Raw genomic sequence first — 26139 nt, 5'->3', positions numbered from 1 at the left:
TCGAGAAATGGTGTAGACATTATTGAGGATAAGAATGAAAAAAAGATATTGTGAATGTAAAGAGGATAGGAGATTGGATTGTAGCCCACAAATTTGTAGTTTAACAAGACATCTTTAATTTATTTTTTTGAAAGGAAATAAGACATCTTTAATGTTATTAGTGTTTACTCACCTTAGGTATGTTTGGAAGAATATCCTAAAGTAAAATTTTGGAAGGATTTGAAAGGCTTAATTCAAGATATACCACAATAAGAATATCTTTCTAGGAAGGGATCTAAATGAGCATGTAAGGAGTGTTTGATAATTTTGAAGGCGTGAATGAGGGTATAGCCTTGGGGAGAAAAATGCATTCGGTAAATCCATCCTAGATTTTGTGTTGTCTTTTAATCTTACTTTATGAAAAGAAAAGGGAATATCATTACATACAAGAGTGAGATATCATGTTCTCAGATAGATTTATTTCTTATTGGGAATTCTGACATAAATATTTGTTTAGACTTACAGTTTTACCTAGAGAGAGTTTGATTATCCAACATATAATATTGGTTATGGATGTAAGGGTTAAGAGAAGAGCGAAGATGAGATGTCATGATTGAGATACAAGGATCAAGTCGTGGCATTTAAAGGATGAAAAACATAATGTTTTCCTACAAAAGATTTTAAAGGAAGGTTGTGCAAAATTACATAGAAGCGAAAATAATATGTGGAACAAGATGATATATGTGATTAGCAAAGCAGCAAAAGAGACACTAGGAGAATTAATAGATTTTGAACCTAGCTAGGAGTAAAGAATCTTGGTGGAACCAAAATGTTCAGATTAAAGTGAAAATCAAAAGAGAATGTTTTAAAGTGTGGCATAGGTTCAAAAGTACATATTTAGGAAAATTATAAGAGAGCTAAGAAAGGGAGGCATTGAACGCAGCAAGATCACAAGCTTTTGATGAGTTATACCAATTCTTACATGCCAATGAGGGAGAAAAGTTTATATATTATTACTACGGGACAAAAAAGTAGGAAAAGATATATGGATCAAGTGAAGTTTATTATAATGGAAAAGAGTAATTTTATTGTTCAGGAAAGAGATATAAAGGGTAAATGGAAGTAGTATTTTCAAAACTTATTTAATGAATGTTATGAGATATATATTATCATACTTGAACATGATAGGCATTAGAGAGGAGGATAGAAACTATAACTATTCTCATCAGATTCAAGAACACAAGTTAAAAGAAGTGTTGAAATGGGAAAACACCCAATACCACATTTGATATCAAACAGACCTCTCCATAAGGTAATCAGTCAATTTTAAACTATGGTAATGATTACAGTGATTAAAAGTTCAAAAATATCTCAAAAGTAGGGATAATATTTAGAGACTTGCATGTTACATATCAATATATTTCTACATTTGATACGGGTTCGTAGTGAGTATCTATATCTCTATTATCCGCACCATATCCGTATTTTGAAATTGTGGAAAATCCAAAGCCAGTTAAAGGAGAAAACCCGTCAAATCGAGATGAGTTCAGACGGGTATCCGTGTGAACAGGTTTTATTGCCATGTCTAAGTTTCACAAGCCAATCATAATAGGAACATGAGCTACCATGGATCTTATCAAAAAACCATTTTTAAAAAGTGAATTTGACAATAGTAAATGTAAATTTTTTTTTTTGTTTGAAATGTCAATGTAAAATATTCTTGGTGCAAATATCATTATGTTGGAGAGATTGAAACAATTGTCCTTTATTTTAATGATCGACAAATGTTAGTAATTTGTTGTTAGATTAATCTTTACTCTTTCGTTTCAGTTTGACCACAATATCTCAAACTTCTTATTCCTTAACTCAAACCATTTGAACTATTCAACCCCTTGAAACAATTTATTAGTTAGGATAAAGATACTAATTTAAAATAAAATATAGTTGTAAACTACATATACTTTATATTTGTAAAAGCAAATATCTTAATAAAACTATATAATATTTTTTACAAAAATTACACAAAATTACGAGTTCTATTTTTTTGTAAAAAAAACTTTACAATTTATACTAAAGTTACTTTAAATTTATACTGATTTATATATCAAATAACTTAAATATTCACTAACTTTGTGTAGATTGATATTCAATTTAAAATATATATATATATATATATATATATATAGTTAAACTTAAATAAATACGTAAATTGTTCGAGTAAATAAAATAAGTACGTTAATTTCCGTTGCATTGCATATATTCTCTTACTATCATTTTTAGTTTTTATGACAAAGACAGAAATGAAAATAGGCATGTTTCAAGAACTAATGATATTTTTTTTTAAGGCTAGAACATGTTGTAATTGTCATTGATGAGAATTAGAACAAATGGCGTGTCATTATGAAACTTTAAAAGGAAAAGCTGCACTTAAAATGCATTAAGAGGTAACATAAAACTTCAAAGTAAAAACATGTCTCCACTGAGATACGCTTTGTTAGTGTTGTCTCCACTGCACTTCTCTTTGCGTACTCCTTTGTTGTTGTTTTTGAAGCAACACAAGTCAAAATTACTTGGAATTCTGTGACAACGAGTTTAGTATCAGGGTGCAAATGACATGGACGAGGCAATTATTTTTATAAAAGTTTCTTAGACAAATAATTTAATTCAAATGGTTCTGAGATCAATTATCTCTCTTTTACTCAAAATGAAAAGCTTATGCAAAGGAAGTGGAGAGAAACTACTCATGTTATTGTTGAAGATGTGAAGAAAAACAGTACTTCACTAATAAAAAAATAGGGAAAAGGGTGTTACATTTGAAGACTATTAACATTAAGAAATTTAGCACATTCCAACCTTGATGACAAGGTTGTTTTTGAGGGGTATGTTTTTTAGGATATAGTAAAGGCTGATTAGAGTAGTTTAAGTAGTTAAGAGATACTTTTTTAGGATATAATAAAGAACAAACTAAGAGTTACTAACTCTACGATACCATTCAACATTTTCCATATTTTTTAAGCTGATATGTTTAAATATAAAAGATTCTCATATAAAGCTAATATTTTTTCTTTCTCTTCAACATGCACACATATGCATGCAAGGGTGTTAATATTAATTTCGTGACTTTACATTTAATATGAAGATCTGCATATCGGTGACGATGACTTGAAGAACCTGTGTTTGATTCAAATTGAAATGCTGCTTCAGGAAAATAGACAGTCGCTTACTGAGTTCAAATCTATGCCCAGGCCAAACGCAGCAGACATTCCAACTTTCACAAACAAGCTTATCGTTGATGAGCTAAGTTACAACAAAGATGAATTGGAAAAGACACACGCTGATATGTTACTTATGCTGACTGATGAACAAAGATGCGTGCATGACAAGATCATGGAGTCTGTTTGTTCTGAGACGGTGGTTTTTTTTTCTTATATGGTTACGGTGGTACTGGAAAAACCTTTATATGGAAAACATTGTCGGCTGCTGTTAGATCGAAGGGGTTAATTTTATTGAATGCTGCATCCAGCGGTATAACGGCTCTTCTATTACCAGGTGGAAGAACCGCGCACTCGATGCTGACAGTCCCTATTGAGATTAATGAGGCATCATCGCTTACGATGGAAAAGGATAGTCCTAGGGCAGACCTTGTGCGTGCTGCAAAGTTGATAATTTGGGATGAGATTCCTATGATGCACCAATGGTGTTTCGAGGCAGTTGACCGATCATTGCGTGATATCATGTCCAAGAATGATCCCCTAAACACACTTAAACCTTTTGGTGGAATGACAATAGTTTTGGGTGGTGATTTTAGGTAGATATTGCCTGTTGTCCGAGGAGGAACGAGGCCAGATATTGTTGATGCCTCAGTCAATTCGTCAAAGTTATGGGCTTATTGTAATGTGTTGAGGCTTACTGTTCATATGAGATTGGGTGCATCTTTGATACCTGCAGAGCAGGAAGAAATTGCTAATTTTGGCAAATGGATACTCTCAATTGGAGACGGTAACGATGTTTCATATGAGAATGGTGAAATGAAGGTAGAAATTCCTGAAGATTTGCTGATATCGGACACAACAAATCCATTGATGTCACTTATAGACTTTGTGTATCCCGATCTGAATGATAACCTTGGTGACCAGGTATTTTTCCAAGAAAGGGGAATACTCGCACCGACGCTTGATTCAGTTCAGCATGTTAACGAATATATGATGTCGCTGATTCCAGGTGAAGAGAAAGAGTATTTAAGCTCTGATTATGTTTGTCGATCGGGTGAAAATTCTGATGTCCAAAGCGAGTGGTTCACAACCGAATTTCTTAATGGTATTAACAGCTCTGGAATTCCAAATCACCGGTTGAAACTAAAGGTGGGATGTCCAGTTATGCTGATGAGAAACATCGATCAGGCTAATGGACTGTGTAATGGTACGAGGCTGACAGTTACACATCTAGGGAAGAGCACGATAGCTGCTACCGTAATTACAGGAAAAAGGGCAGGTACCAGGGTATTCATTCCCAGGATGAATCTTATTCCGAGTGATCCAGGACTACCCTTCAAATTCAGGCGCAAACAATATCCATTAACGCTTTGTTTTGCAATGACAATAAATAAAAGCCAGGGTCAATCTTTATCTCGAGTGGGGTTTTTTCTTCCTAAGCCCGTCTTCACGCATGGACAACTTTATGTCGATGTCTCTCGAGTTATTTCTAGAAAAGGTTTGAAGATGCTCATCCTAGATGAAGATAATAATGTTTGCAAGGAGACCACAAATGTTGTGTATCGTGAAGTTTTTCAAAAAGTATGATCCTTGGTTTTGTTTTAGAATTATTGTTGCTATAATTTAGAAAACTAAAGTTGCGTATTGTTTGGAAGTCGTTTTTTTTTAATTTCTTTGTAAGGCATACTGGTCATTACAGGGCATGCAATTTCTATATAAGCAGATCCTCCTGCCATTGAATTTTAATTGATGCATTTTTCAGGTGTAACAGTCCGCGGAACCTTTTTTTTACATCGTTGTTACCCTAAAATACAATATTTACATTAGACCATTGATTTTGTAAAAATTAAAAACAAATAACAATCGGCGTTTCTGTAGCCCAAACTGTGTTTATACACACCCGTAAAAAATTTAACGTTTGCATTTACCGACTAAGTGTATGCATGTGACACTAACTGTTATATAAAAAAATCTAACGTTTACTGAGATTAAGAATGGTCAACATCTTAAACTACAAATAATTAGTATAAGTATAACTCCAAATACTTTAATCGTTATGTGCAGTGTTTAGATATTCCAAAATGTATACAAAATAAACAAAATTAAGATGATTTTTTTCCATATCAAATTTAAATTACAACCACTTATAACATTAAGATAAAATAATATAAAATCTATACATTTGATAAAACAAAAGTTTTTTTATTTCCCGTGCTTGGCACGGGTCATTACACTAGTTGGTCTTGATTTTGGACAAAGTTACTTGAAATCGCCTTAATCTTTTTCGTTCCAAAATGCGAAATGACATGATCGATCATCGACTCCAAAGATGATACACAATGTTTGTGTTCTCCTTTAGCAGTTGGGCTGTTACAAAAGTCATCAAGACTTTGTCTCTCTTTATTTGCTAGCCATATGGAATCAGTGACACCTTGTCTTGGTTTTGTGACACATTCACATCAAATGGAAAAATAAAAAAAAAATAAAACTAAATGATGTTGATTGATGTGATCTAATTATTTTAATTTTAAATTTTTTCAAGCGTGTCCAACTATTTATCATTTATGGTTGTATCTATAGAAGAGTTTCTCTCTTTGATGTATCGACCTCGTTGTGACAGTCAAGTAGTTTTACGGGGATGATATTTTATACGGAATCCCAAATTTGAATTCAATTCATCATATTTTTTTCTTTCTTATGTGTGTTTATTTAAGTATATGATAGCTATTAGGCCGATAAAAAAATAAAATAAAATACTTTACGTGTCTCTTAATATATATCATAACAAAAAAATCATTTCAATTTGTATATCGTTTTACAATGTCAATGAGATATTGATTTTACCTTTTCTTTTACACCTCTTATCATATTATATACCATTAATGAAGAGTATAACTTTACAAATTAACAACATTTTTTAATTTGTGTTCAATTGCTAAAGTTACAAATTTTTCACTGGAGGGTCGGAGGGAGTATCATTGTTGATAAATTTATATCAAGGTGACAGACTTAATCGAACTTACATGCTCCCAAGTGGTCGGTCTATTGGTTTGAGTTTCATGCCTCAAACCCTGCTCCTTGGCTTGAATTGGTAAAGGAGGTGCTTAGGAATCAAAAGACTAAATTAAACTTTAAGGCTAAAAAAGATTTTATATTAAAATGATTTAGAGTTTTTTAGAGGTTAAAAAAAATAAAAATAGTTTATTATCTATAAAAATCATTTTTTTAAAAATGAGTTTTTTTTTATTAAGTAACCTAGAGGTTGTAAATTCACATTTTTAAGGTGAATAAGTGGGGTGTCCGAGGTTCGAACCCCGACCTATGCATATACTCCCTCCGGTCACATTTATAAGCAACTTTTGCTTTTTTAGATTCATTAAATAAGTGACGTATCTAGACTATATTATGTTTTAGATACATCACTTATTTAATGAATCTTAAAAAGTAAAAGTTGCTTATAAATGTGACCAGAGGGAGTATTATACAATATCCCTATCAACTGAGTTAAACCCACGAGAACAAAAAAACACGAGTTTTAACTTGTACATGTGTTATTGTTTTTGAAAAAAAAAAAGATCTTGGGAAAATTAATCCTAATAGCTTTTTATTTTAGAGTCAAAATAAATTTTTATGAGAAAATAGTTTTTTTTAAAATCCTAAACAAACACTTAAAAAAGACAAAAATTATTTTGTTTAAAAAAAATCCGAAACAAAAGGACCATAAATGTTAAAGTGGCAGCTGTGAATACATACTCTGTTTGAGAAATATTGTAGGATAAAGTTTTTTTTTTGACAAGTATAAAATTATATAAAGTTATATGATAACACATTTGATTGAATTTAAAGGTTTAAATTTAGTAAAATAAACGGTTGAACTAATTGATAAATATAAAATGATATAAAGATTTAATAGGTCAAATGCATCTAAAGGTCCTTTAAGTTTTTTGTTTTTCTCAAAGTGAGCCTTTAAGTTTCAAAAGTCTCAAACAAGTCCTTTAAGTTTCAAAAGTCCCAAACAACTCCTTTTAGTTTTTGAATCGTTTCAAACAAGTCATTTTAGAGGATGATGGTGATGATTCAGATGATAGCAACAAAGAGCATTATTGTAAAAAAAAAAAAGGCAACATGATAGGAATGAAATTGGTGCGATGCATTTTTTTTAGTATTAAAAAAGTTTACAAAATATTCCTTCAAAAAATAAAGTGTACAAAATATTGTTAAAAAAAGGCATGAAATTGGTGCGATGCATTTTTTTAGTATTAAATAAGTGTACATTAAATAAATGTACAAAATATTGTCAAAAAAGGCATGAAATTTGTGAGATGCATTTTTTTTAGTATTAAATAAGTGGACAAAATATTGTCAAAATAAAAGGCAAGAGGATAGGAATGAAATTGGTGCGATGCATATTTTTAGATGAAATTTGTTAGGTAAATTACCGCTAATCTAATACAGCAAATGACAGGGAAAATATTAGGTTAAGTTGCTGCGGACTTAACAAAATTAATAAATAAGGATATATATATTCCAATGAAGTTAATGAGGGACAAAATGATAAGTATATTTATAAGTTACAATGTTGATTGAAGTAACATCTCAAAATACACTATAAATTTGTGTCATGACACAAATTAATGTCACAAATTCACAAGAGAATGACATTTACCAAACAGTTATAAACAAATAGAAGTATTTTTTATACATTTAGAAATTACAGTATTTTTTTGAAAGATAGAAACTACAGTATTTTTATATATTTGCTTTCTAAACAAACGATCATTGTTGTTATATATCAAATATCTATTTATCGACTTTTGTATTTTTAAAAATATAATTTCATAAGAAAAATATAATGTCAATGTTTATAAGTAATATACTAAATTTTTACATTTTATCGTAAAAAAATTCAACATTCACTATTATGAATAATAAAATTTCACAAAAAGTTAAATTTATTTCATTGACATTTTAAAAAATAATTTTTAGTTACTATAATTCCATTTTACCTTCTTAAAAAAAAGTTACTATAATTTATTCAGTAACATGAAGTAGTTTTTTTTTCAAAAAAATCTCATTTGATAATTGATTTAAAAACTTAATATACCGGTACATGTCCAATTGATGCATGTACCGTGGTGTTTTTCGAGGAATCATATATTTTGATGCTGTTTATGTACACTATTTCACACTAGCGTTACACGGACATTTAGTGTTCATTTGTCTACTCTTTTTATTACGCTAACATGTGTAAATTATGAACAATATTTTTTTTTATAAGATTTAAATTTTCATTAAAACTATATGTATAGATATTTGTGACGTTTAAACTCTTGTCCTACAATCGATATATCATTATTGTAGGAGCACGTGTTTATGAATATAATTGGAATAACGAAAAATCTAACCCAAAATCTCTCATTCCCCTGCATATTATTGTTATAGATAATATTGTTCCTATTATAGTAAGGTTGTTCCTATTTTAATGATATTTAACTATTTTTTAATTAATAATTTAAGTGATATTATAAAAAGGATAAATAATGAAAAATATTTTAAATGAAAGGTAAAACTGAAATGGGAAAAAAATCAGCCAAAATTTATGTATTTTTCTTGGGGTTAAATATGATTTTAGTCCCTACAAAATCATGAATTTTTAAGTTTAGTCTCTATAAAATTTTAATGGTAATTTTAATCCTTCAAAATATTGTAGTTTGTAAAAATAGTCCATATTTTGAAAACTTTTTACAAAAAAATGGATATTTTTAGTCCTCCAAAATAGTCCCTATAAAATGCAAATAGAGACCAAAAGTAAATAAAAAATTTGTAGAGACTAACTTAAAAACTTGTAATTTTATAGAGACTAAAAACATATTTAACCAATTTTTCTTTTATATATAGTACAGATGTACATTTCTAAAATCTTCGAGTAAAGTCTCATAATTTGACTATTTTTTCATTAAATATGATTTATTATTGTTTCTTTTATTAAATTACGCTAATGATACTATTAAATATCATTTGGGTCCATAGCTCAGTGGTAAAGCATTTGACTGCAGATCAAGAGGTCACCCTTCGTTCGAACCCGGTTGGGCCCTTTTAAAAAATTCATTTTTGTTATAACAATTTCGACAAAAAAAAAAGTTATAACGTGTAAATCGTGGAAATTTTTTTAAAAAATTCAAAAATTAATAATGGAATATTCAGATCTACATGGTTTTTTAAGGACAATTTGAAAAAAAATATTTACATGTTTTCAAAATAAATATGTAACCAAAAACATAAATCAAAACTGCTAATTTGTGAGGAACAACAAAAACAGCATCTAAAAAAAAAGCAAAAATCTTGCTACATAACCAATCGAATTATTCGGCTATAGCTTCCTACAAAAGATTTGCTTTTACATGTATTGTATCTCTTTTTTGACAAAAATTACTTGTTTTTGACAAAAATACTTGTTTTTTTTGCTGTAAAACAAGTTTATTCATTCACCCAAAATAGTAATGTATTCATTAGCTAAAACAAATATCAATCATTACAAGTCAACCATATTATCTGAAGACCATTTTACTCAATTTGTTTATTCTACAGAAGGTTCAAAACGACGACGTTCATTTTTAAAGCTAATATGGCTTTGTTGTGTTTCAATATAGTGAACAGAAAAGAATATCAGACTCTTTAACAATAAATCTAAATCTATTCCAAAGTTGATGGATAAAGTGAAAGTTTTTACCTATTGGTGGCTGAAAGTTCAAAATATTAATTTTCATTTTGGTCATTTAATGTGGTTGAAACATCCCTATGCTTGTGTTGGTCTTGACTGAAATATTCTGTTTTTTCTTTCGGTTCCATGATGTAACACTGTTTTGCTCAATCTTACACACCTTGTGTTAGGGAGGAGACTTGTTTTTATGTGGTAATATATTTCATTTTGTCATGTTAGAAAAAAAATATTGACACTTTGAAACACCTTATGTGTTAATCTCTTGTTTTCTTTTCTTTTTACACGCAGAAAAATACGTGACATAAATTTTTTAATATTCTAACATCATTTTTCTTACACATAGGTTGGACATAAATGTGTTGGATCATTCCCTATCTACATTTTAGATCAACATAAATAGCCAAACAAATCAAATCTTGAACATCATATACACTTTAAGAGGTAAGAAATAAAAAAAAGGAGCTATCAAACCAATATCTAAAACCTAACACATAAACTAATTTGTTCCACTAAACTAATTTCTTCCGCATTTGATCATTGACGAAGGAGAAGGGATCTATGATTTAATATTGATAGTTTCTTTTTTTGTTGACATTTGCAGGAACAAATCAACTATATGTTGTCTCGGATTCGGCCAAGCTCACCGCATGTCTATAGTCCATTTATTTGATGGGTAGGATGCAGCAATTGGTGGCAGACATCAATTCTTCGCACAAAATACTATTCCAAAATGTTTAACAATATTGAGACTTTCAAACAAACACGGATTTAGATCCTCTACCTATCTCTCTTGATTTACTTTCTCTCACTTCTTTTTCCCTCGCCTAAAGTCACTCTATTGTTCCCTCCCAAAAGATAGAGAATCCTTGTCCAACAAACACCATGGGTGCAAACATGAAACAACTTAATCTGAGGCACAAAATGCAAGAATTGACATAACAATGTAAGAGCGTAAACCAAGAGATAATAATAACAAACCACAAAATTTTCACTGTGGCTTAGTTAGTGGCCGGTACATGCCCATAATTACATGTGGGGCAGACACCCAACCGGCAGAGTGGACATAGATTAAGTGCCGTGAAGAATGTTTCGCAAGCATACTCCAACTGCGGGGGAGAAGAGCCTCCATTAAAGAAGTAAAAAGGTCTCTTAAAGACTGGAGGGACATAACCCTAATATGAGACGACGACCCATATGAAAAATGCTAGTGATAGAGAGGATGTTCTCTAGCTAATGGAATATTTGTTCCATGTGCATTATTTATTACTCCTGCAAAAAAATAACACCTAAACAATTTCATATGAAATATTTTCCAGCACAGAACATGTAGAAAACTACCAGGAGATTATGCCTATATCCAAGTTAGGCAACATAGAATCACAGTTCTTAAATAAAACTTAATTGTCAGTGATACAGTATCGATTGTGAATAACATCTTCCATACGTAAGGAAAATGCACAAATGTAAACAGTAAATACTCGAGGGAGATGATTAAACTTCAGCAACAAAGCATACATTTAAAATACATAGAAGCTTTACATATAAGCTTAAAATTGAACATGAGAGTTGTTCCAACAAAACACTAATCTTTGGTCACCTCAGTTGTCTTCTCAGGTTCATCGATGCCCGATGAAGCTATAAGCGCTCCCACGTTCTCAGGTTCATCTATGTCGGGTAAAGCTACAAGCTTTTCCACCGGAACTTTGGAAACATCGCGGCGAACTCCAACATCGGAAACCAATCGGTTGACACAGTACATGCTGTAACCAACCGCAGCCAAGCCACTGAAACTAGTCATAATACGAAGTTGTGTAGAAATCACAGCTTTAGCTGCTGCCAAGCAAGATGCAGCTTGTCCACTACGGCCTACACTGATAAGCAGACCTGTTTTGCAGTAAATTGCAAAGTCTTCACAGTTATTATTGAAAACATTGTAACCGCCAAATCCATTTTCAGAAAGAAATGAAGCGCGGTGAAGGACATCTTCAGTTGGATCAGAAACTGCAAGGGTGCAGGTCCCGCCTCGTGCTTTGGCTAGAAAATATGCAGCAGAGACACCATACTCAAAGAGATATAGACTATCACCAGAGAGAAAACAGTCCAAACAGGAAAAGATGACACCACCAGTCTTATTTTGATCGCCGCATTTTGGGCATGGAGTGTCGGTAGCATTAGCAGGTAATGAACTGCAAAGGAAACGGTCCAACACGGTTCCTGTTCCGATTTCTTGCCCCCCTCCCCTCGTAAAGTGGAGCACCATTCCATCGCCAACATATATTCCTGTAATTTTGAACACAAGCAGTTGGCAAAACCAGTGTGACAAATTCAGCATCAAACACCACAGAAACAAGCATCACAGATTCCAACTCTATTTCAAGTTGAATTTTCCAAAATTAGAGTAATGAAGAGGACTAAAGGACTAATAAACGCAACAATATCAATGGTTTTCGAGTACCCAAATTTCGAGTATCAGAAGAGAAATGTCTCAACCTTACATGTAATTTTTTGACCAAAAAAAAAGCCTTGCAAAGCATTCAACCTCAACATTTTTGTCCCCATTGATGTTCAATACATACATTCCTAAATATCTATAGATTACGTAATGTGCAGCTAACAGTGCTAGTTTCCAGCTTAATTAAATATCAAATACAATATTGGGGCACAAACATCAATATCAAAACAAAGTGTGTGTTTACCTTGTATTTTTATCCATATGTAGATATATCAAAACAAAGTATGGGTTTACCTTGTATGCTTGTCCATATGTAGATACATATATCTTAAAACTTGAAAATCCTACTACCAAATAGTTCCATAGTTCAATCATATTTAAGGAACAAAAGCGCAATATAAAACAACAACGACTGAGAGAGATTCACCCACTATTGGTGATAGAGATGAATTGTTCACACACGGTTCACCAAATACCTCAACCAAACTTGCCAGATTATAAAGGACACGTAATTTCTATATCTTAATGTACAAGATGCAATTAAATCATAAGCATGAAATGCACGAGTCTAAGATTTCCTGCAGATTTCAAGACTTACTTTTCCTAGATACTATTTTTAAGCCACGTCGAAGTGGCCCCTAAGGGTCTATTTTGGAGTTAGGAGGGGAAAGGTGTGGAGGTGTTGAGAGGAAAGCAAGGAAGAAAGGGAAGGGAGGATAGTCCCCCACCTTACATAAGAGTTTATTTTTCTACATAGGACTAAAATCTTCAAATTTTGAGGAGCTCAAAAATGAATCCTCTCCCCTCCAAAAACTCTGGTTATGGAGAGTCTGTACTCATATCCCACACCTTTTCACCTCAAACCCCTCCAGTCTCCTTTTCTCGCTCAACTCTCGTACAAAACCTGAATATGGTTAGATTAGTGATATACGGTAGAATGAAGTGAAAAGGAATAAAATAGTCTAGTTAGATTTTAAAAAATGGATGGTATCTCATAATCATTACATTCCACTGAAAAATTAAACTGACAACAATTTATTTCATGAGGGTTAAACTTTCAAAACCTTGAGAAATAACTAGAATAAAAAACTTTCGTTATAAAGACTGGCATGCAGGTCCACTTTCTTGACAGAAGAAGTAATAGAAATTATAAAGTTTTATGCGATTATTTAAAAAAAAACAATTTGATTGAGTAAAGAATCATAAAAATTGAAAAACAAAATAGTTTAAATGAAAGTTAAAATTGAAAGAATAAATGGCAGTACCAAAACTTGGTATCCTCCTTATGTACAGAACAGTACAGTACAGTACAGGTATAGATGTTTAAAACTTATACCGATTTGATTTGATAAAGCAAAAATTATAAGATATTTCAAATGAAGGGTAAAATTGGAAGAAAATAAACTACACCAAAATTTGATATCCCCTTTACATATAGGTAGATAATGCCCAAATTAAATAAAGTTAGTAAAATAAACATGAGCACTAGGGCTTACAGGAATTTTCTTCCAGTTTCATTGGTGCTCTGCTGCTAACTGGTAAAAAATCATAAGTGCCACCAATGACTTGCAATTCCATGTAAAACAAATTTATAACACAAAATCCATCATCAAAAGAAATATCAAGTAATTTATGAGTTTTTTAAACTATAATGTGAACTTCTAATCTCAACCTGGTAGGACTTAACTCACAGGTTCCCCATCCCTACTCAATATAAAAGATCGGTATCTGTCAGAAATATGGGCTGTGAGGCTTGAGTAAATATCAAAACCACAAGGTTTAAGGCAATGTTTAAAAAACCGAACCAGACATCAAATTGACAAGGCATATAGGTCATGGTTCAACTGTTTTAAACTGCTTGAACCAGAACAAAACCACAATCGAAATGCTCAAACAACCAAACTTGTGGGTAGTACCGCGACTGAACCACTCATAACCAAACCGTGGACAGTACTGATTCACAGTTCAACCGATTGAACTGTCTAGTTCAGTTTTAAAACAGCATTTTATGGTGTCCGTACTAGCCTTATCATTTTCCTATCTCCTTTATAGAAGCCATGAGCGCAATGTAGCAATGAGCCAATGACACTTCATTGAAGATGTGTTCAGTATCTGACAAAGTTACACATAATCGTTTTAAAGAGTCTCAAAACTCGATGAGAGAAAGCCTAAAAATGTGTTTATATAATTGGTGGACAATTATCGCCTTACAAATCCGTTATGTAAGAGTTGAGTTAGACCCAATTCAAATTCTAAAATGTTATCCGGAATTAATTGGACCACCACTATCCAATTAATTGGACCACCATTAAAATGTTATCCAATTAATTCTAAAATCTGGCTCCTAACACCCACTTAAAATTAGTCATCTTTTTAGGCATGGCAAATGGTGGATAAAAAAGGACTTGTTTATTAAATTTGACCTTTAGATGCATTAGGCCTTAAATTTATTACCAGTGTGTCTATATGCCAGTGTCATATTCAAGTATGTGTCCGTGTCAGTGCTTGATAAACAAAGAGTTCTATCACAACAACAAAGCAATGAAACACCACAAAGCAAGAACCAGCTCTCCCTCTAAAATCTGGGGAGATCCAAAGGTTTCAAAATATAAGCATTGTTGTTATCTATCCCTCCCTGTATTTATCTCTATGATCACTAAATCTCCGACCAATTTTCCTTAACTCAACAACAACTATGTTATGTTACTTCAGCATGCTGAATTTCAAGTTAACTACAAACTATTGCGGTTAAATTACGCTATTAACCCGAACCAATGAAACAAAATTTTCCAACACAACAACAAAGCAATAAAACAACTAGACCACAAAGTTGACCATAAAAAATAAAAAAATACCATGATGAGCATAGATATATGCTTGTCTCCAAGTGTAGATGTGATCACCAGGATTGAGTTGTTCACGATTGATCTTATTGGAAAACAATCCCATTTTTGGTTTTCAGAAATGGAAATGGAAATGGAAATGGATTCTGATTATATTCCACACGGTGTAATGAAAGGAATAACAAAGCTTAAAAGGATAAAAGATTCTCCTTTCCTTTCCAAAACAAATAAGAGACTAGATAATTAATTTTCTTTCTGATCTGATCTTTATTTCATCCAATATTCAATACATATATAGCAATATGAGATAGTACAGACTAAAGCTATTACATATTCTAGATCCTTCTTAGCCAAACAGTAATGAAGAGTGGGGACTTTATTCTAGATCCTTCTTACTAGTGGACTAGGACTACCATTTGAGCCATTTGAGTGTCACATCACATATCCATTCAACCATTTGAGCCTTAGCCTAGTCCTCTTGGCCCGTGTCTGTGGAATAATTTCTTCCAAGTCCAATTCCTTCTCAACTTGTGCTTAAATCACCTCCTCATTAGGCTGAACTATTTCTTCTTCATACGTAACATGTAACTGTTAAGTTTTCATTTTTGATTGACTTGCCTTCAAAATAAAATAATATTAATATAGAATCTATGCTTTGGATTTTGTCCACTTTTGTTTTCTTTTTTAAAAGGAATAAACATCTTTGTATTTTGACCGAATGACACTTCTTTCGTTTTTTTAAGGGATTTTTTTTAACAAGCAAAAATGCTATATATTAACATTAACAAACAATCTCTTCGACATAAGATGTATTAAAGAGACCCCGGAAAATTTACAAAGTCAGCACTTAATACAAATATAAATCAGTTGATGCCCAAACATACAAGGAGGCTCGACCACCACATATGAATCCCAAAAACAAAGGTTGAAGCCACCATAAAGAATAAGACTTATTTTTTTTTAGGAAGACTTAACCTTTTCTAATAATTGAAACATGGTATTACTACTTAAAAAATGGGATCACAAATTACTACCATAAACATTGGATCATTTTTATTACTACTTAAATTATAAGTTCCTTTTACAAATTTCTTCAAAATATAAACCTCTTTCATTTTTTAAATCAAATATAAGCTTAATTGGCATGGTCAAACCCACCCTGATTTTGGCCAAGAATTCCCATTTTCACATGGTGTGGGTAGGGTTAGGAATAGGTCAGGCCGACCTACGAGGGCGTACAGCCCGACCTGCTATAGTTTGGTCTGGCCTGTTTAACATAGAGGTCCAGTCTTAGGCTTTATAAAAAGCATGTTTAATTAAATAGGTCAGGCTTAAGTTTTCAAAAAAACATGTTAAGCTTGATAGACCAGCCTATTACTATCTATCTATCTATCTATCTATCTATTAAAAAAATACTTTTTATATTAAAATAATTACATGCATTAAAAATAGAAACACTTTTTTCTCTAGCTATCGTTGCCGTAATAGGCTTTGTTGTTACATGCTTTTAAGTAGGCTTTAATGTTGTTAAAAATTGTTTGGAGTGAAATGGACTTTTAAGTATGCTTTAAGGCCCGTTTAGCCTATTTAGTAAGTCAAATGAACTATTTTGAACTAGGTTAATATTAGACCAAAGTTAGAATTCCAGGTAAAGCTATCTGTAAAATTAGTTTTCTAATTTACCCTTCATTTTATTACAAGTATCTTATATAAAACTAAGTTAATATTCTATTTTGTGTAAGCTTTGGCTAATTTTATTTTTATTTATTTTTAAAACAAGTCATGTGAGATACCATTTATTCTTTTGAGTTAAAAATAAAACAAACAACTTTTTTTTTTTTTTCGAGGGAATAAAACAAACAACTTATCTATAATTGTTTAGCCAGTTGTAATTTATATCCTAACAAGAATGGAATTTTTTCCAGCCAGAACATAGTCTTTTAAAAGCACATATATCAACAAGACCAAACACAATATTTTTTTCTCATTGCTTGTTCAAAAAAAAATATTTTTTTCTCATCATCATTTTAAAGCATACATTAACGTATTGACCATAGAATAAGCTACCAGCACATACAAAGGTACACCATATTCCAACTAGTTTTATTTAGTTTACATGGAATCTGATACCTGCACATCACAGTTCTCTAAACATATACTTTTCAAAACAAGCCCAATTTCAACATGAGGGTTCCATGAAGGTGAAAATCCTTAACTGTCAAGCATGATTTTAGGAACATTACTCTCCACGCTTCAAAAACTTCTCTTTTTCGCAGGTATCGTTGGCCGGATAACACTTAACTTCCGTTTGGCACTTTTTAGTTTGGTTCAATTACTTTTTAAATCGGTTTAAAAAGTCTCGAACGGTTGTTAACTGACAACGGGAGTATTTTGATCTTTTAGGGATGGTATGGAAAAAAATGAAAGCCTAGAGAGTTATTTTCTGATTGTAGCATGAAATTCTTGAAAGAGAGATATTGTGTACCCAACCAGTTAGCATCTATACGACACATGAATGGTCAACATGATGATTGAGTAACCAAACATTCAATATCCTCTTCATTTTTAACCCTCTCCATTTTTCCTATTGCTAATGTTTTGAGAATATAAATATAATAATGTGATGTTTGGTGGGTTAAATTATTTAACATGTATTTCAAAACTCTTCAAAACTGTAGTAATGAAGAGGAAAAATGAAGCGGATGACAACTCCAATAAAATGGCATTCAAGAATGGTTGAGGACTGACTTTGAATTCCATAAAGCAACTCATGATTCATATACCTCTTGCATCATCGTGACAAACTATTAATGTCTCAGCTTTCGTTCCATAGGGCCCACCAGTGAGACCATGTAAATGGTTGAGGCATGCACTTGGTGGAAATTGAAACAACATTTTCCAAATTTAATCTATGACACATCACAACTTTGTCTAACTCATTTCACTTCCTCCACCATATATTGGTCTTGATTTATGACAAAAGTACTTAAAATTGCCTTAATCTCTGCGGTTCCACAATATGAAATGACATGATCAATTACCGATTCCAAGGATGATACACAATGTTTGTGTTCTCTTGTAGTAGTTAGTTAGGTAAAAAGTCATCCAAGACTAATTTATCTTTATTTACTAGTCAGTCATATGGAATCTATGACACATTGTCTTGTTTTTGATAGAACGAGTGTTAGCCAAGATCATTTTTTTCTAAGGTAGAGGTCATGTTCAAAAAAGAGTGTAGAGTATTATTGGTTTTTTTTTTTGGAGAGGAATAAGAGTATTATTGGTTTATTTCTTGAGCTCTGGTCGATGATAATATTATTAGTTTTGCCATCTACCACATTAAAGAGCAAAATGATTCATAAGTTATGATATATACTACGTATAATCTTACCATGAGGCACCACTTCATATTTGATATCTAACATTGTAATTAATCTAATATCCAATACTATAGTCATATTTAAAAAGGTAAAAAAAAAATTCAAAGGTAAAATGGTTAAAAATTAATCGTCATAACTCATAAATAAGTAGAAATATATTTCATATTATCATATGAGAAAGCCTTAGGCTGAAGAGTGTTTGGTCAAATAGATTGTCAATAATGTTATGCCAATGGTGGTGATGTACCAATTCCCACACAAGTTCATGCCGGAAAAATTACCATCCACTAATTATATCTCATGTAACAAAATGTTTATCGTAATTTTCTTGTTCCATGATAGGAATAAGCCACATATTTTGTGATATACTCCCTCCGTTTTAAAATGAGTGTCGCTTTAGCCAACTGCACACATATTAATGAATGTAATAAAGTAGTCAAATGTCATAGCAATTTTACCAAATATCCTAACATATTTAAAAAATTTACCAAATTTTACCCCATTTATTCACCTTGAAAAAGGTGAATTCTAACCACAAAACTATTTGAAAAAAAAACCATATGCCCACAAAAAATAAAGAGAGATAATCATCGTTATTTTTAAGCACCCAAAAGTATACTCCCTCCGTTTTAAAATATAAGCAAAATTCACTTTTTAGGTTCATTCATTTAATGATGTATGTGGTCCATATTATGAACCACATACATCATTAAATGAATGAACCTAAAAAGTGAATTTTGCTTATATTTTGAAACGGAGGGTGTAAGTGGTCAAGCTAGTGTAGAAAACTCCATTGGCTGGTTATAGTGATGAGCATAGAAAACATAGTGGGGGTGAGTGTTAATGTCCATTTTAAATAAATGCACAAAAGTAGGGGAGGAGATTGTCTCCTGTGGTTTTCTCTCATGTCTAATCCAGACCCTTCATTAAATAAGTGAGATAATGTGTTTGTAATATCAAAAAAGGAGAGAGAGTGTAATTAAAGGTGGATAGTGGGACACTGCAGAAAACAGGAGGGATCTCCACCGGAGTGGATCCACTCCCCAAAAGTAGTTAAATCTGCACTGTAAAGCTTGTGTGGTAGGTACTGGTGTTGTCTCCAAGAGTTAACTAACCTTCTGGGAAAATGTTACATGAACACCCTTTAACCACACACCCCATTGTACACCCCATGCATCAGGGTCATTTTGGTAAATTCATCTCAAAATCACACTTTCTCTTTCATCTTCTCTCCCTTTCCCTTACCACATGTCAGAATTTTGTGTGGATGTAAGGGGTGTATTGCCACATGGGGGTGTACATGTATCACCACTCAACCTTCTGTGCACCTGGTCATTTGAAAAGAAAAAATAAACTTGTGTGTACTTGGCATCCATGCACCATAGTTTCAATCTCCGAAGTTTGTGGTATCTTTTTTCACGATGATCATAGGCCTATACATACTAAGGTACACTAGTGTGAAACTCATACTCTATTTAAACACACTCAACACTTGAGAAAAATTATTTTTAAAATAATAAAGAGATTAGTATTTTTGCATTTTTGCGTTTCTATGCGCCTAAATATTTGTGATTATGTAAGACTTCCTCTTAACTTAATGGTTGAAACCGTATATAATGAGAGTTTTGAAAATTTAGGTTGGGACTCGAACACGGAAGAATGCAATATGCAATGAGTGGGTATGGGTGTCTGCCTTCAAACCAACGAAGCCTTTGATTGAAAATGCGAACACTATTTCTATATATTTGTTCGTAAATGGCTACCCAATGACATGATTTTCTCTACAAATAGAGGTAATCTAAAGGCCAAAATTGATACAAATTTCATATTTGTATGAGTCAAGTTGATTCTTCAAAATTATTTATGAATCATTTCTTTTTTTCTCTATTGCACGAGAGGAGTTGAAGTGACTTTATTTGTAAGACATCATTATATTGATCGATGTGTTTGAGTTTGATATAAACGTGCAATTCATGATCGAAATTCCCAATGCATTTTCAAGGTGATTCATTATTTTATCTATTTTAGTTACTTTAAAAATAAGGTATGATAAGAAATATAATTCAGCCTAATTTCAAACCTAACTATGACTAATATATTTTCAACCACAACTAAGTCATATGATGAAGTCCATATATAAACAAGAGATATCCAACACAATTTTTTTCCTTCTCATTCAAACATACATCAGTGCACTAGCTACATGATATCCGGTTCTAGCCATAAGATACCAGGCTACCAGCACATGCAAACATACACAACATGATTGGAACTAACTAGTTTTATTTGAGATACAAAGATACTTGCACATCACATTTCTCAATACAAACATAGACAACTTAAAAAGTAAGACCAGTTTAAACATGAGGGTTCCATGAAGTTGGAAAATCCTCATATTTCAAGCATGGTTTTAACATGAAGTTATTGAATGAGATATGATGTGCAAAGCTAGTTAGCATCTACATGACACAAGGATGATCGTCAGATCGATTAGGTACCCAAGCAGCAGCCTTATTGCCGATGAAATGGCAAACGGGAACGGTTCCAGGATCGACCTTGAGAGCTTCATAGAGAAGCTCAGGATTCATACCTCTTGTATCATGGTGGCAAACCGTTAAGGCATTAACTTTAGTTCCATCAGAGGCTGCCAATGAGACCATGTAAGCGGTTGTTGCTTGCACTTGGTGGCAATTGAATACAACTTTTTCGAAATTCAATCTATGACACATCACTGCATTGTCTCCAACTCTTTTCACTTCCTCAACCACATATTGGTCTTGATTTTGGACAAAGTTACTTGAAATCGCCTTAATCTTTTTCGTTCCAAAATGCGAAATGACATGATCGATCATCGACTCCAAAGATGATACACAATGTTTGTGTTCTCCTTTAGCAGTTGGGCTGTTACAAAAGTCATCAAGACTTTGTCTCTCTTTATTTGCTAGCCATATGGAATCAGTGACACCTTGTCTTGGTTTTGTGAAAGGCCGTAACATCTTTTCGTTAGATTGAGCGTTACCCAAGATCATTTTCTTTCCTGGATAGAGATCATGTTCAAAGAAGAGTGTCGAGTATTGGTTCAATTCTTCAGCTTTGATGGGCAGACTATTGGTTCTTCCATCTACATCATTAACAACCAAAAATGATTCCAAAGTCATGATATTAGGGCACAAGCTAAGAGCTAAAGATAGAAATATTTTTTTAGAAATTATGTATTCAATGTTTTAAAAGTTTAAACATTCTTGTTTTTAAACCTTAACTTGTGTCTTAGGGCACAAGTTAGCATGACACATATTGTTGTTGGGTTGCACTAATTCATAAATAAAACAATATTGATATATATGTATATTAGTACTTACAAGGCAAAAGTAGATCAAAAAAAGCCTTAGGTAGAGGAGTGTTTGGCCAAACAGATTGCCAATAATCTTCAGCCGAAGATGGTGATGCACCAATTCTCACAAAAGCCAACTGCAAAAAAAATGTTCACGTTACATATTAATGATGATTTAAAATAAAGTAATATTCCTAATAACAACATGCAGAAATTAAGAAAATTGCTAAAGTGTGCGACAATATTTTCGTGTAATATGTACGATTGACTGACTATTTGAGATAACTTCTCTCTCTTTGATGCCATTGCTCAACTTTTTCTTTTAATCTTTTTTAATTCAACAAATTGCTTTAAAATAAAATCAAAGCATATATAACATATTATATTAATGTGATATATCAATACTAATATCCGGAAGAAAAAAAAATCAATACTAATAAAAATTAAATAAGGATTAGCATAGGCAGCCCCATTGAATACTAGCTCCCAGTTGTTTATTGATGTACCGCCATGCATTATTGACTTATTGTCTAATAAAATAGGCTATATACCTTTGTTGGTCCTTTAAGTTTGACAAAAATATCTGATTAGTCCTTTAAGTTTTTTAACTATCAAATAGGTCATTTAAGTTGTAATTTAATGCATCGTTACCCTTTTGAAGTACCTATTTGAAACATAAAAACTTCAAATAGGTGCATTAAATTAACAACATAAAAGACCTATTTGAAACTTAAAAAAACTTAAAGACTTATTTGAAACATTAAAAACTTAAACGACTAACACAATATATTTGTCAAACTTTAAGGACCAAAAGAGGTATTTGGTCAATAAAATAACTTGAACTTTTACCGCTAAAAAAATAAAAGGTAAATAAGGATTAAAATATTGGAGTATATAATATGAATCCTTACCATTTCTGATAAAAAATAAATTTTATTATAAGAAAAAATTGATAATAAAAACTATTTTATTAAAACCTACCAAAAATATGAGGGTCCACCATTGAATCGAGACCACGTAAGACAGCCCCTTAAAGTATATATACACGGTTTGATTCGGCATTGAAAAATTAAACAAAAATTCGATCTAATTTGAATGATTTTTCACAAGAGAACATAAACAATAATATTTGATTTTTTTTTAGATTGATTGGAATTTCAAGACCCATCACCACTGCCTTATCCTTGAAAGCAAATAAAATAGTACAATTATTTTTCTTTCCATTTTTCGATTACAACAAAATGCTATAAAAAAAAAAAAATTTAAAAAATTCTAAAAGTCATGGAAAAAGCCAATGTCAAATCCAAGACAGAGAGAGGATAGAACATGCTGAGAGGGTTTGAGGCTTAAGGGTGGCATTGGAGAAAAGCACAAGGCCATGAGTTATGAAGCTAAAGCTAGTGATACTGCTTCCGTGCATATGGTGCGACAAATGTGTCGTGCCATATAGCACTACTCACAAATTAATTCTTAAACCAACATTAAAGTTACTTAATATTGAAGAAAAAAAAAACTTCCTAAGTGCATGGAATGTGTAAGTAGAAAATAATTTGTAGCTTACACAAAACAAAGCTAAAACCGAGAGATGAGCGAACTCCATTGGCTGGCTATTAAGAAGTGATGACTAGAGAAGCTTAGTGAGGTGTATATGAAACTGTTAAGACTGTGCCCATTATATAGAGAGGTAAATGCACAAGTAGTTACATTTGCATGCAAAAATTACTACACATGTCGTACATGCAGCACAAAAACATGACCCTCTCCAAAGTTTGAGGTTGTCTCCAAAAAGGTGTAAAAGCGCTTGTTTTACCTTGTCCACATGGCTTCCATGCACTATAAAGTTTGTGTAATGCCATAGTTATTTCCACAAGTTATGAAATCTGCTGTGCACATGGTGTCCATGCAGCTAATCTCCAAAGCTTGTGCTACCATTCATGTTTATTCTCCAAGAGTAGAGGCACCATTCTCAACTTATTTTAATAAATTAAGGGTAATGAAATTCTAATAAGTACATGATCAATTTAATTTAGAGTCAAAATTGTTTGGTTAATTCATGGGCTAAATATGTTTTTCATTCCTCTAAATATATTAAATTTCATTTTACTTAATTTTAAATTTTCTTTTGAACTTCAGTCAATACATAGTTAATACAAGATGTTATTTGGTTAACTCACTACACTTAAAAAAATGACCAATAGGAATATTAACAACAAATTAATGACTTACTACAAACTTTAATATTTAAGTGGTAAAGTATTAATTCTTTTGTATAAATTAATCAAAATCAGATATGTCAATACCAAAGATTGTAATATATACCTTATCAAAGTACAACACGAACAAAATAAGTACTTCAATCAAATTATTTTCAGAAATAAAAATTTACAACTTTTTTGGAGGGATGTGCAAAGGGAGTAGCCCAGTGGTTAAGTAGTTTAGTTGTTAAAGCTTACGCATTTTAAATTTGGAGAAGTGAGACATGTGAAAAATATTGTCATGCCCCTGCCAATTGAGTTGTGCTCATGCAATACATTTTAGTTGTGCATAAATATGTTCTCACGCCCATGGTACATTATTCCAACAAATTACTATATATGACCCTTTTTTTTTCCTCTTTAGTATCATGAAAAGTTATAAAATGTATTGAAAAGGTAGTTAAAAGAAAATCAATTCATATGATTGACAAATATGTTGTGTTACTTGCTAAGTGTGTTAAAGGGACAAACACAACATATTTAATTATTTTTATACTTACGAGACATTTAATAGCAATTCTAATTTTATAAAAGGGTTTTTACAACTTTGTAAGTGATATAAACTATTTAATTATTTTTAGGAGAACGCGAACTTTATACACTATAAATATATCAAATCATATTTGCTTAAAAAAAAATATATCAAATCATATTCTATTTTTTTACATGCAAATTGGGGGGAAATGGCAGAAATTATCAAGTTTGTTTATGCTATGATCTTATTGCTTTTCTTATTTCTTGTCGCAACGGAAGTTGGTGGTAAGCCATTTTATTTATCCTTCTAAAAATTCCTTCTTTATCGTAGATTGTACACAATCTTAAATCATGTTTTGTTAATATTGTTTTATCGTCTTTTTCCATTACAGCATATATTGCGTGTCAATCAGAAATTGATTGTCCACCAAACTATTCCTTGCTTTTTGCTATTAAGTGCATTAAACAGAAATGCGTTACTATTGGAAGATATCTTTGATTCTATGAGTATCATACTCAAGAGAGCACAAAAACGTTTTGTAGCGACAATGAGTTCTTGATGAATTAGTTATATTGATGGCACCCAATAATTGTATTTTCACTGATCAGTTATCGTTTTGTATTTTAAGACAATGATGATGAAATAAGGGTGCAGGTAGCATTATTTAAATAGTCTTCTCTCTTTAATTTAGTGAAATCACAATGACTTCCAATTCTAGCATATCATACCTTCTTTCCAACCTACCATCTATAACACTAACTTCGATAGTTAAGTTAATAATTTTTTTGTCTTCCTTCAAATTTTATAAATTTATTTTTAATAAAAAAAATATCGTTCATAATTTTCACGGTAACGCAATAAAAAGAGCGAAAAGACAGACACATCGCTAGTAGATAAATAACATCTTTCAACTCTTTTGGACTGACTTTTTTCTCTTTTCAAAAATGCTATTAATTTTCATTACAAATAACACATGTAACAAATAGATAAGAATGAATTTAAATATTAAAAAAATGTAACAAACACGATATGAATATATATATATATATATATATATATATATATATATATATATATATGTGTGTGTGTGTGTGTGTGTGTTATGATAGAAGACACCTTTTATGAAGTGTCTTTTATCAAGTTACTCTATGAGCATTTGCGAAAAGACACCAACTTACTTTTATGAAGGTGTCTTTTAGCAAAGTTATAACTAAAAAGTGAAAATCACACCTTAAGGTGTGACTTGTAACAAAACCCTATATATATATATATATATATATATATATATATATATGTCTGATTTTTTTTTCATTAATCATTTAAAAAGTGTAACAAACTAGATGAGTATATTTATACTTACTTTTTCATTATCCCAATTATACCCTCAAACAACTTTTTCAATAATAAAGATTGTTATTGGTGTCATTATTAAAAACAAAGAATTTATATTTATTTTTTTTGTTACATTGTTGGTGTCATTGAAATAGATAA

At 31.6% G+C, this 26139-nt stretch overlaps 2 protein-coding genes, 1 long non-coding RNA gene and 1 other non-coding gene across 4 annotated transcripts; 2 read left to right on the top strand and 2 right to left on the bottom strand.

Moving 5' to 3' along the window:
• Window positions 1-9211: 9211 nt before the first annotated feature.
• TRNAC-GCA (transfer RNA cysteine (anticodon GCA)) lies at window positions 9212-9286 on the top strand. Its single transcript has one exon. It is a non-coding gene; the product is annotated as a tRNA-Cys (tRNA).
• Window positions 9287-11257: 1971 nt separating this feature from the next.
• LOC146923591 (protein LEAD-SENSITIVE 1-like) lies at window positions 11258-15469 on the bottom strand. The gene is made up of 2 exons (XM_085708757.1): window positions 15220-15469; window positions 11258-12192 (listed from the first exon to the last, which is right to left on the bottom strand). The coding sequence occupies exons 1-2, from the start codon at window positions 15311-15313 to the stop codon at window positions 11495-11497; spliced, it is 792 nt and encodes a 263-aa protein (XP_085564883.1). The 5' UTR covers window positions 15314-15469; the 3' UTR covers window positions 11258-11494.
• A 5268-nt stretch (window positions 15470-20737) lies between these two features.
• LOC146923590 (embryonic abundant protein VF30.1-like) lies at window positions 20738-24483 on the bottom strand. The gene is made up of 4 exons (XM_085708755.1): window positions 24238-24483; window positions 23480-23888; window positions 21947-22055; window positions 20738-21708 (listed from the first exon to the last, which is right to left on the bottom strand). The coding sequence occupies exons 2-4, from the start codon at window positions 23516-23518 to the stop codon at window positions 21047-21049; spliced, it is 810 nt and encodes a 269-aa protein (XP_085564881.1). The 5' UTR covers window positions 23519-23888; window positions 24238-24483; the 3' UTR covers window positions 20738-21046.
• Window positions 24484-24769: 286 nt separating this feature from the next.
• Window positions 24770-25317, top strand: LOC146923589 (uncharacterized). Its single transcript, XR_015009799.1, has 2 exons — window positions 24770-24932; window positions 25040-25317. It is a non-coding gene; the product is annotated as an uncharacterized LOC146923589 (long non-coding RNA).
• Window positions 25318-26139: the final 822 nt, after the last annotated feature.

The sequence above is a fragment of the Medicago sativa genome, chromosome 5 (genome assembly GCF_051527215.1).
Source record: "Medicago sativa cultivar Bolivia chromosome 5, Bolivia_mono, whole genome shotgun sequence".
NCBI lineage: Eukaryota > Viridiplantae > Streptophyta > Magnoliopsida > Fabales > Fabaceae > Medicago > Medicago sativa.
This window is presented reverse-complemented; position numbering and strand designations above follow the sequence as displayed.